We start from the raw sequence: 12,301 nt of genomic DNA, 5'->3' as shown, positions 1-12,301 counted from the left end.
TTATTATTAATATTATAACTAGTTAAAAAAAAAAAAAAAACAAAAAAACTATTCACTAACGCAGGACATGCAATCGGTTGCGTGTCCTTCTAGCGCGCAATTTTAACTAGTTAATATAGTATTATTAATTAGTTTATTTATCTATTCTCCGTAATTGCTGTATATGCTTATAAGAATTTAATGTAAATTAGAAATACACTTATGATCTAATTGTAAATGTGTGAACTATAGTATTATTTACGTTACTTTACTTTTACTTTTACTTTACGTTTACTTTTAATTTACTTATGTATGTTTTTTGCTTTGTGGTTTTTGTTGCTGCTTGTGTTTTATATATATATATATAAATATATATGTATATATATATATATATATATATATATATATATATATATATATGAGTGTATGCATTTATTTATGGATAGATCCAAGGAAGGACCTTAACTGTATCAGCTCGTCTTCATGAAAACGACGTAGAAGAATGTAATTGAAAAATACTTAGGCACCCAACCAGATAAGGGTTCCGACTTACAAATAGGACTCGAATCGATTTGAATCCATATTCGTCAACGAATATCGAATGTCGGGCATTGAAAAGATTATTGGATATGTGTGCGTGTGTGTATGTATATATATATTTATATATATATATATTGTGTGATTTCTGAACATTTCTGTGGTTCATAAAATACTTGAAATTGTCTGTAAATCAAATGAAATAACGTAGTGTGCCCAAAGTAAGGAGAAAGCTTTTTAATTCTCAGACGTAGACGACCCTTAACCGTTTCAATTTTGATTTGGATTTTGGCTAATAGATAAAATGACTTTCGTTTTTCTATAATTTACTTAGTTCAATAAATTTTGTTTCAATTTCGGCTAAAATACGTGCAAATTTGACTTCTTGACAGTGTGTATGGCTGTGTGTTGATAGTGGATAATGTTTAACTGATAAAGGCAAATACATACATACATACATACATACATTATACGTATGTATGTACTCGCATGCACTATGTATGGATATTATGTATTACCTATTTAAATGTATATACTTTTTGCGTCGTCGAAGCCCCGTAGGCTTCGTTCTTTGTATTCTTGCTTTCATTTTGCTGTTTACAAATATGAACATTTTTGTATTCGCTTTTTTTAATGTTGTTTGTTACTTTTTACTTTTGTTGTTGCTGCTTTTAAAATCTTTGTTTTTACTTCAGTTCTTTTTGAATTTCATTATGTGTAGATTTGTTTTTCTTGTTGTTGTTTCGGTTCTGCTTGGTTTGTTGTGTTATCCTTCTTATTCCTCTTTTCTTCTACCTCATCTTCATCTTCGTCGTCGCTTGTCTTCCTTCTTCTTATTAGTTTGCCATTCATTGTATAAATATTTTCGTAATGCAATATTTATTAATTCACATATAATATTCATTATTAATTTTGTAATCAAAATTCCTCTAGTTGAAGGCAATCGGCGAATATATTTGAAATTATTTATGCATTTATTTTACATACATTTTTTTTTTTTTTTTTGTATTCTTTATTATTTTTATTGTTTAGTATTTGTATTATTTATTAGTTGTAAGTTCGACTAAACTTAAGAACAGTGGAAAATAACTTGAAATACAAAAATGTTTTTATTTTTTTGTTTTGTTTTGGTTTCGGTTTCTCCGTTAGCTAGAATATGATCTTTGTCTGCATCAAAAGTCATCTGAATATGGAAAACGTAATTGTAATTTTGTTGAACGTTTTGCTTATTATGATCTAGTTCATTATAAAATACATGCCATATGTCAAATGTCATATGTTGTATATTGTATAAGTATACGTATACGTATAATAAGTTATGTACAATTGTATGTGTCTTAGGTGTTAATTAAAAGTCATGCTTATGCTTAAAATACATACGATTCTAATTATTGTTATTTAAAAAAAATTCTTTCCAATATGTTGTTTTTATTATTTGTTTTGGGCACTATATTATATACATTGTTTATAGTTTAAATTGTTTATAATTTGAAAATCACTTTAAGGCATTTTCTTATACGTCAAAATTGTTGTGCTAACGAGAAAGGAACTACATTTATGAGTACTATTATTATTAATAAACTGACAGAAACTTAGCTAAGCACTAACATAATGATCAATTCAATTATAAACAAAGACGACCCCAATTAAACAATTTCCAACTGTATTTTAGTTTGGAGGGCGAAATGCAATCCAAACCCAATCGAAAGTGCTCCTTGTCAGCATGATTTGATCTCCATCAACAGCTCAATCTTGGATAATTCGGATACATTTTAGGAACTACTTTGCACCTGCAGTTGCCTGCATTTCAATTGAAATCAAGAAGCCCTGAACTATTTAAACTAATTCGCGCTTCAAAAACAAAAACCAAGAAACTTGGAAGACAAAAGAAAACGCAACTGATAGAGCCGGGTCGTTTTTGTATACCCTGTTTTGTTTTGCACGAACCTAAGATACAGATACAAATTGTGACAGAGACACATACATTTGTGGCAGTACGTTGGTGTGTATAATGTGTGTGACCTGGGTGCAAATTAACGGTAACGCATAGTACAAACAAAAAAATTGCCATTGGTTTCTTTTTTCCATTTTTTTCTTTTGTGTTTTTTTTTTGTTTCATTTGTTGCAAATTTACTAATTATTGTCTGCTATTTATTCACACATAGTACATAAACATACACACTCACACACACGCACACACGAGCATTAATTGTCTATATATATATACATATATATATATATACATATATTAAACCCGAACTCAAAGATACTCACGAATCCCGAAATGAGTTTGCAAACTGGATATGCGAACCGATTGAAACGCATTCGAGACACGCCCGTAACTAATTCAACTAATTCAACAAAATGTATACGCCTAGATTATTCATATTACTTTTGTTTTTCTTTTTGTTGCTTATTAAATTTCCCATTCTAAATATTCAGCAATTTTCATTGTTTTCAATTGAGTGTTATGTATGCCTTGTATATAAGTAATCGTATTGTATATTGTATATTGTTTACTCTTATATGCTTGCAGATTTCATAAATGTTGTGTTTTTTTTTTCTTTTGTTTTCTAAATATGTCTGAGAACGTGAATTGGCAGTATCAGATTTCAGAATTTTCAATATTTCCCCTCGGTCTCATAATCGTAGTATTTTTTACAATTTCGATTCATTTGGTTTACGATAAAAAACATTTGTTTCTAATATAAAGTTTGCACTATCTGCACAGTTATTATAAAATTGGATTTTTATATTAATTATGATTAGTATTATTTGTTGTTCAAGAGTTCAAGAGTCCAACCAAATAAGTATTATATATTGCATTTGCTAATGTATCTTTTTAAAAATGTATTTCAAATATAAGTTGAGAAAATTTCACCAATATACTTCGTTAAATGTTGATCTTTCGTTTAAATGCTTAAACCGAGAAAATTGACCTACTTATTGCATGGCGATTTCGAAGTCGGATTTGCCTACAGAGTGCGAAGGAGACAGACAGAAAAAGAGAGAGCGAAAGAGAGAGCGAGAGAGAGAGTGCTGTGGGAGTGGGAAAAAGAGTGAACTACATTGTAAAACGACTGTGAAGCACAGTGCTCATTTGTATTGGAAACCGGGCAACAGAGTACACGTAATCAATATCATATCAAATCAAAATGAAGAAACTTTCCGCATTTTAATCTCATCACATCGGGCGGCGAAGTGGTGGGAAATAAAACTAAATAAACAATGATATGTATTCGCTTTATTGCCGAATAAGCAATAAAAAAAAAACCAAAAAAGATAACAATAAGTACAAAACTAGTATCTTAACTAAGCAACGACATACAGAAATGACAAATAATACATATACATAATATACTATATAACATTTCGTAAATCCAATATGTATATAAGTATATAAGTAGCGTAGTACCTCATAAGAACATCGAAATCAGCAATACAAAAAAAAATAAAATAAAATAATAATAATAGTAATAATAATAAAAAAAAACCTTTTCATTTAAATATGAGTTTGAGTTTGCGTTTGAGATTCTAAGAACAGCTTGTGCATAACATATACGCGTTATATATGTATATGTCTAGTATGTAACAAGTACAATACCAGTAAGATAGGATTAAAAGTCCTTATTAAAAGGGCTTATTCAAAGTCACATTTATTGCTTCTGTTGCCTGATAGTACAATGAAAAGCAAAAAGTTCATCAAGTACAAGTTTTGCTTGGACTAGATTTAAGGTTTTCGTTTATGTTTTCTTTATTTTTTAGGAGCAATATGGACTATTGACTGTGGACTGTGTACTGCCTGTGAGAATCATTGGAGTGAAGTGTATTGTAAAGAGGAAAATTGTTAAAGATTGGCAAAAGTCCAAATGTTCTGTTTGTGGCTTAATGCTTATTGCATCTAGTGGTTTATCCTTCTTGATTTATTCAAGAATGAAATGTTCTCATGCTTTTAGGTGTATATAAGTATAAATAAGTATTATACTCTTAGTTAATACAATTCGTATGTTTAGATCGTAATTAATAATGCTGCAAACACTTTGAAAAATAAAGTATTGCATTGGAAAAAGAATACGTTGCGACATATTCAATGTACGGTATACGAAATACGATATTCGACTTGCTCTCATCTAGGAGACTTTGAGATATTTTACAATTGCTTTTAGTTCAATTTGAGTTACATTTTTGCTTGCTGAACCCTGCTCCTCTAACTAAGTATTATGAGCTGTGTTCATATACAGAAAGAAGATGTCCTTACAGACATATGTTTATCATTATATGTATATTTAAATAAATGTAGACTATATATATATATATATATATATATATATATATATATATATATACAAATATATATATACATAAATGTATTTATGTATGTATTTTATGTATGCATGTACGCATCGCATTAACTCTAACAACTAATGGCATTTCCTTGTATTATGCGTACTTTAGCATATGTATATGTATAATTTATGTTGCTTTTCCTTCACTTCACTTTCTCCATAAAATTACATTAAATACCATTTATCATTCTCTATTTTGTATATATGATTTTTACATGGTTTATTTATTTATTTATTTTTTGGTTTTGTGTGTGTTGCATAGATTTCAGTTTATATTCAATTAATCATTACTTTATTTCATCCTTTACTTGGCTAGTGACAAAAAAACCCCACGAACAAACTAATTTTTTGTTTCTTTGTGTTTTAGTTTCTTTCTAGACCAAGTTCTTATTTCCTTCTCTGTACTGTCATTATGTTCTCGTAACTAGACATTAGGCTTACACATATTTGGCGATAAGCATTTGAAAAAAAATATGCTAAAATTACATGTTATCGTTATTGGTATAATTATTGTTTTCTATAAAGTTGTATAGCGACCTAGAAGTTAGATTTAGTTTTTCATTTCTTTCGTTTATTTTCGTTTTTCGTTTTTCTTTTCCATTTATTTTTATTATCTTCAAACCATGTTCGCTAAAATCTAATGCGTCTTTAAATATGCTGTTGTGAGAAAATCAAAATAAATATACAAATCAAATATAACAAAAGTAACTAAGTAAATAATTATGGACTAAAAGCTAAGTATTGTGTTGTTGTTGTTGTTTCTTTTTTGTAAAGTTTAAGCGACTGCAGACGATTCCAGTTTGGGGACAAACTCCTTGAAGTGTCACCAAATCCTTCACCCGCATTCTACTTATACATATGCATACGTTTGTATATGTTTTTTGCTATGAAATTCCAAATTGTAGAAGTGCCAAGCTGTGGTTTGTTGTGGTTCGTGGTTCGTGATTCGCGATTGGCATTGTAGCTGAACTGGAGCTGCCTTTTATTTCCTATATAACAGGGTATATGAGTATTTGCTATAAATGTCTACTTTAACTCTACAACATTTTCGCTGGCAGTGACGTTTGTTCGTTGGCTTGGCTTCTTTGGCTGTGTCTGATAGTCGTCTTTAGTCGTTCTTAGTGTATAAGAGAAGAGTGGAAGAGTAGAGGGACAGAGTGGGACAGATACATGCGTTAGACTGAGAGCAATTAACTGTTACAAGGATACACTTGAAATGGATAGATATACTATAGAAGGGGATTCAGTTTGTTCTGTTGAATGTTCTGCTACAACTCAAATTGAAAGCGTTTTATAGGCGTTTGAAACTTGTTTGGTCCTTTTTCAGTTGATATCTTATTTTGTTTACATTGAAATCAACTAAATGATGATGAGCAAAAGTGATAACGAAACGATTATATTAGATCTGGCTCAAGCTAAGTCTTTAAACGAATCGTTTTTTGTTTTTTTTTTTTTTTGGTTGTTTCTTTGTAAACTTACAAATAAAGTGCGCTTCAAAAAGTTTTCTGGACGGATATTACAATTTGTAGCACATGATGTGGTCAATTCGATATTTCGATGCGAATGTGAATGTAAATGAGAAGATCGAAGTACACACACACACACATATATATATATATATATTTTATATATATATTAGTGGTATGTAAGTATGTTAGTGTGTAAGAGTATTGTAAGTAGTATTACTTCCGGTCGGCTGAGAGATTGTACCCGCTGCATGTGATGATTTTCATGTATGTGTGTGTGTGCGTTTTGTTCCTTTTTGTGCCTGTGTGTGTGTGAGTGAGCAGAGACCAGAGGGCTCAAGATGATTAGTTGTTTCGATTTGAGATTCATCAGTGATCCACTTACAATTGGCAGCTCTGCCTGCAGCACGACTCCCACAGCTGCAATGCCAATGAGAATTTACAAAAACAGTCGAGTATATATTATGCGAGTGTGTGTGTCTGTGTGTGTGTTTGTGCCTGTGAATTTAATGCTATGCAATCAAGTTGTGACAAATCATTTTAGCTTTTTCATTGCTCATTGGTCTATAGTGTATAATAATATGATTAATATATGCAATTATCGCAATTATTGGGCAGAATATTATGAACTATGCTTTTATTTGTTATTTTATGTAATTTCGTTATGTTTTGCGGTAATCGTATTGGTAATTGGTTTAATTAGTAAATGGTACTTGGTAATTGGTATGCTATGAATGCTGCTCAGCCCGCTTTCAAATCCCTCACTTTCAGTTTAACAATGATTATTAATAATAATGTGGTAATTAATTTTCGTTTCCGTATGCGATCTATGCTTGTATTTTATTCAAATTATGCTCCGTGAGTGTTAGCTGTTGAGTGTGTGGCTGCTATTATTTTTGTTAATTATAATTCTTATTATGCTCATGGCGGATTTTATTGGTTTGTTGTTGGTTATAGTATAATGATGCGCGCTAAAGTTTGACTTAATTAAACTATGTATGTACGCATGTATGCATGTATGTTTGTATGTAGGTTTTTATGTATGTATGTATGCGTGTGGGTATGTATGTATGTAAATGTCAGTATCCTCGGCATTTTAATTTTATGTTTTTGGTATTTGCTTTGTGGTATTTATGCGTATTTCTTGTAGTTTGTATTTTTACCGTTTACTGAACTGTCGCTGATATTTACTGATATTTTTTGTTCTTTACATTTAGTGTGGTATCAATTTGTTTTTTTTTTGTTTTTTTTTTGCATACAAAATTGGTTTTTGTTTTCGCTTAGTTTTTGTTTCTGTTGTTTTGTTTTTCGTTTTTTTTTTTTGTGTTTTAACATATATGTGTATTTTTGTTCTTTAGCGGGTAATACAAATACTTAAATTTAGAAAAAAAAATGTTTTGTATCTTTATATATATGTATGTACTATATATACATATATATATTTATATGTATGTATGCATATATCTACATAGACATACCACTATATACTAGACATATATAGATCCACGTACGTATGCGTATGTATGCACACATATATGCAGATGTATGTATGTATTATATATTAATTATAATTATTTATATGCTGTACTTAGTTAACCTACACATATTCGAATACATGAACACTTCAAGATATCATTTTGCTTTTAATAAGTGATTTAATTGAATTGAATTTAATTTAATTAAACTTTTTTGTTTTTGCCTGCTTTTTTTTGGTTTTCTTTTCTTTTTTTTTTCTTATTTTTTTTTGCTTCCTACTATCATCCTTGTTCTTTCTCCTTCTATATATTTTTTTTTTGTTCGTTTTTATTCACTCATTTGATTTACTAAATGAGAGACGAGCTTAAGTTTTGTAGTCATCCTTCTCAATCCTTGAGCTCGAAACAGTTGCAGCTGCTGTTGGTGCAGATATTGTTGTTTTTGCTGTTGTTGTTGCTGCTTACTCGTGATGCTTCCGAGTCGTTATTGTTGTTCTTTATTCTTAATATTTTTTTGGTTAATACAGAAATGCAATTATACGCGGGCGTCGTCTCGACTTCGTTGGTGTTTTGTTGTGTTGCTGCATGACAAGCAAAGTGCGGAGCTGGTGTGTTGAGTGTGCGATTTCATGGTTTCTATCTACGGCAGCGTCTACGTACGGGGCGTATGAGTAATGCCGTGTGAATATTGTGTGTATGTGTGATGCATGTGATTCATGTGTGAGCATGTGTCGCTTGTATGTGTATTTGTATATATGTTTGCTTATGTTGCTGAATGTAAGAGAGATAGAGAGAGAGCGAGAGCGTTGTTAACATTCCTTTCCTTTCCTTTCCATTCCTTTCCATTCCTTTTCATTTCATTTCACATGATTTCCTTGCCGTTCGTTTCTCGTTGTCTTCGTGTTGTTTTCGTTTTTTTGCACACACTTTGTTCTTGTCGCTGGGCAACTGCTATTTTTCTTCATCTTCATCTTCTTCTTGTTGACTTGAATCCATGGGACAAGCACCCAGATGCAGTCGCTACGTGCATCCATTTGCCATGTCCTTGGGTGCAGCTTGGGGGCTGCGCCCAAATCTCCTTTTCCTGCTGCTCCTCGTGATTAATATTCTTCATTATTAATTATATTCTTTATCTGCTTTAATTATTCGTTGTTTTTGTTGTTGTTGTATTTTGTTGGCTAATTTGTTTCAGTTAACGTTTCTTAAATTTCAATTTCAATTTCGATTCTGGTTCGGTTTAGTCCGCTTACATTCGTTGTGTGTTTTTGGCTCTATTGATATTCTAATTTTTATCTTTATCTTATTCCTTGTTGTTATCGTTATCGTTATCTTTATCGTGATCGAGGTGTCTCTGTGCTTTACTCTCTTGCAATATTTGCTGACTGCATTTATGATTGAAAATGACTTCGATGTGCTAGCATTGACGATAGTTTTTTTGGTTGTATTTGTAAGATACGTTTTTTTTCAGTTTTATTTTTGAACTTATGAAGCGGCTGCTGCTGTTGTTGTTGTACTAAATAGTTGAATGTTGTTGTTGTTGTTGTTGTTTTTATATAGAGACGACATATTGCATTTCGTATCCTTTCTAATACTCCCAATATCATGCATCCTGTATTTCACCTTTTAATCCAGGCACCCTATGGTGTTGGTTATGTCCTAAACGATTCGCTAAGTCCTGTACAACATCACGAAATATAACTGTATCTATATTTTCACCTAGCAAATACAACAAAAACCAATCGCCCATCTTGGAACGACGGACGATTATTTCAATTGCGTCACGACGCACTAACCTACAATGATCGATGAATAAAGGATGAGAAAAAGAGAAATCAGTGTTAGTCCAAATACAGTGTATATATATATATATATATATATATATATGTCGATAATATATACTCACCTAAATCTCATTCGAAATAAATAGACCCTCATTCGAGGCGAGAATATAATAACCACCCTGTATATTAGCGTTAACAATGTGAGTAACGTTAATAATATAAACCAAAACCAAAGGAAAATGTAAATTTTCTCATTAACAACATTTAATGGTAAAATGCAAATGGCGTCGTGTTTCTCCACCTATCGCAATAAGAAACAGAGACAGAGACAGATATATTATTATATTTCCGAATATTCCAGCACTTAGAAATATTATATTTGAAATCAATATCAGTCGGTTATAGTTGCCAATATGTACTCACCTCCCCACTTGAGCCATATTTAAAAAATGTGCATTTGGTCATTCTGGGAAATATGTAAATCATCGGATCCATGCGATCTTCCTGATCGGTCTCCATATAATCTATCACATCCAAGCCAAATGTCATAAATTCGCCATCGAAAAATTTATTCATAAGAAACATTTGACCTATGCAACGAACAAAGTTAATATTAATAAAGATACATTTATTTATATATACATATACACAGATAAATATATATATATATATATATACATATATATATATATATATATATATATATAGAAATGTTTAAATGGCAGTATACGAAAGTATATGAAAGAGTGTTTATTCTACGAAACTAGCGGGTGTAATTTATGGGTTTATTGCTGCCTCCAGCACGCTGTCGGTATGTGTGTGTGTGTGTGTTAGAAATATGTTATTGTTAACAAGATTTGTTGTAAATTATGAGGGTGCCTTTCGAATGATAGGTTAGCCACTTGATGCACGCTCTATCTTTGGTGCTCCGTTATTTACGGTGTCTTGATCAATTTATTTATCCGGTTCTGTTCGATGTGATTCCGTTAACGACATGGTAAATTAGTTAATCTATCATTGCAATGCGATTATACGGAATGTATCTTCATCAGAATTCACTTCCCATTGATTACCAAAATAAAAAAGTGAACTTAATCGAAAGTGTATATTTATACATTCTGATTTTGGGATTTTTCGGAAGATTTGCTTCTCATAAGCTGTATATATTGTAATTAAATAGGATATACTTGGCGAACATTTAAAGTACCTTGAACCAATGGGAATCAAAGAGGTTCTATAAAATATCAAAGTTATTTTAAACGTTTGATCTTCACTTTAAATTTGTATCAGCCAAAAAATTTGACACTAAGCTCGTCGTAAATATGTATACATATTTTTATATTTATGATTATGAACTGAAAATATGAAATTTAAAAATTGAACTGTGTTGAATAGCGTTAATTACTCCTTTCGTAAGCTCATCAAACGTCAACATTCAATTAGTCTGAACTCTGTTCATTTGTTAATGCTGTGTTCAGATGTGCATATGAATGCGTGTGTGTGTGTGTTGTATAGTTGTAAATGTATTTGATAATTGTTTATTTCTTTATTTCTCTTATGTATATTCTGACAGCTAATTATTTTGTTAGATTTCCGAATGTGGCGCACGTGGCGCACGTTGTCCGCTAAATTAAATCGAAGCCAGGAATCCGCAGCAATGAGTAACATTTGTTTATTTTGATGCGGCCTGTGGCTACGGTCAGTCGATAAAAGATCGTCATTGATTTTCCTCGGAAAAATGAATGAGTGAACATAGTGAATACACACTATATACATATATCAATGGTATATATTTGGTATTTCATATACTATATACAGATGCGATGGGCATTGTGTATGGTTAACCCCATAATTGTTTATAACATTATGCAAAACTGGAACAGTTCTCTGCACCAGCAGCTGCACCTCAAGATGATCATGATGATGTTGATGACGATAATACAATGTTTGCTGTTGATAAAGTTGCCCATTGCTACTCACCTATCACATTTATTAGGGCGAGCAGTTCACACACGTAATATCTGTAGGCCCACCAATTGTGATATCTGAAACAAAGTTTGTTTCAATTTGCGAATTTTGAGTCTAAATAGTTATGCAGAAAATGGAGTCAAATCGCTTACCTTAAATTTTCCCATAAATAATCTAAAAGTAACTTCTTTTTTTGTTTTTTCTCGGCTTCGGAACAAATGCCTATATCTAAGTCCATGATGAGTGCATGAATCTTGCCACCCTCCCAAGATTTCCACAGCCATCTTGGTGTGTAAAATAAGATTGCCTGCAAAGAAACATAAATACATAGACAAAATGAGTGTGTGTGTGTATGTGAGTGAGATAGAGAAAGAGAGAGAGAGAGAGAGAGAGAGAGAGAGAGAGAGAGAGAGAGAGAGAGTCATAGAGCGAGCAATAAATATATAGGTATAGAGTTCTGTAAAGGTGAGATGTTGCCATTGTGTAGGCGTCTGTCGCATTGGAATTGTCGTAAAAGCGCTTAAATTTGACAAGTGACAATCGCCAGCTGTTTGCTTAGCCTAAAACACATACAAAGAGAGATAGAAATATATAGAGAGAGTGACAGGCAGCGGGAGAGAGAGAGAAAGATAATTCCAGTTAACAATGCCAAAGGCATTATATATGCTTAAGATTGCCTTTGGATGACCTTCCTAGTTAATGCTCTCATGCATTCTTATTATTATTTGCTAATTTCGTTACTTACAGAT

At 31.5% G+C, this 12,301-nt stretch overlaps 1 protein-coding gene across 2 annotated transcripts in view; it reads right to left on the bottom strand.

Moving 5' to 3' along the window:
• Positions 1-8,059: 8,059 nt before the first annotated feature.
• Positions 8,060-12,301, bottom strand: part of LOC6569440 (innexin shaking-B) — a 60,296-nt gene continuing 56,054 nt past the window's right edge. The window contains exons 3-7 of one of the 2 annotated variants that reach the window (XM_032741408.1): positions 11,705-11,859; positions 11,565-11,629; positions 10,008-10,174; positions 9,707-9,885; positions 8,060-9,596 (exon numbers count right to left, since the gene is read on the bottom strand). In XM_032741408.1, the coding sequence (XP_032597299.1) occupies positions 9,404-9,596; positions 9,707-9,885; positions 10,008-10,174; positions 11,565-11,629; positions 11,705-11,859 (759 nt within the window). In that variant the 3' untranslated portion in view covers positions 8,060-9,403. The remainder of the gene's footprint in view (positions 9,597-9,706; positions 9,886-10,007; positions 10,175-11,564; positions 11,630-11,704; positions 11,860-12,301) is intronic. The other variant, XM_043216214.1, reaches the window with a different exon arrangement.

This window comes from Drosophila grimshawi, unplaced genomic scaffold (assembly GCF_018153295.1).
Source record: "Drosophila grimshawi isolate 15287-2541.00 unplaced genomic scaffold, ASM1815329v1 contig_848, whole genome shotgun sequence".
NCBI lineage: Eukaryota > Metazoa > Arthropoda > Insecta > Diptera > Drosophilidae > Drosophila > Drosophila grimshawi.
Note: the sequence above shows the minus strand (reverse complement) of the source record. Positions and strands in the feature narration are given on the sequence as shown.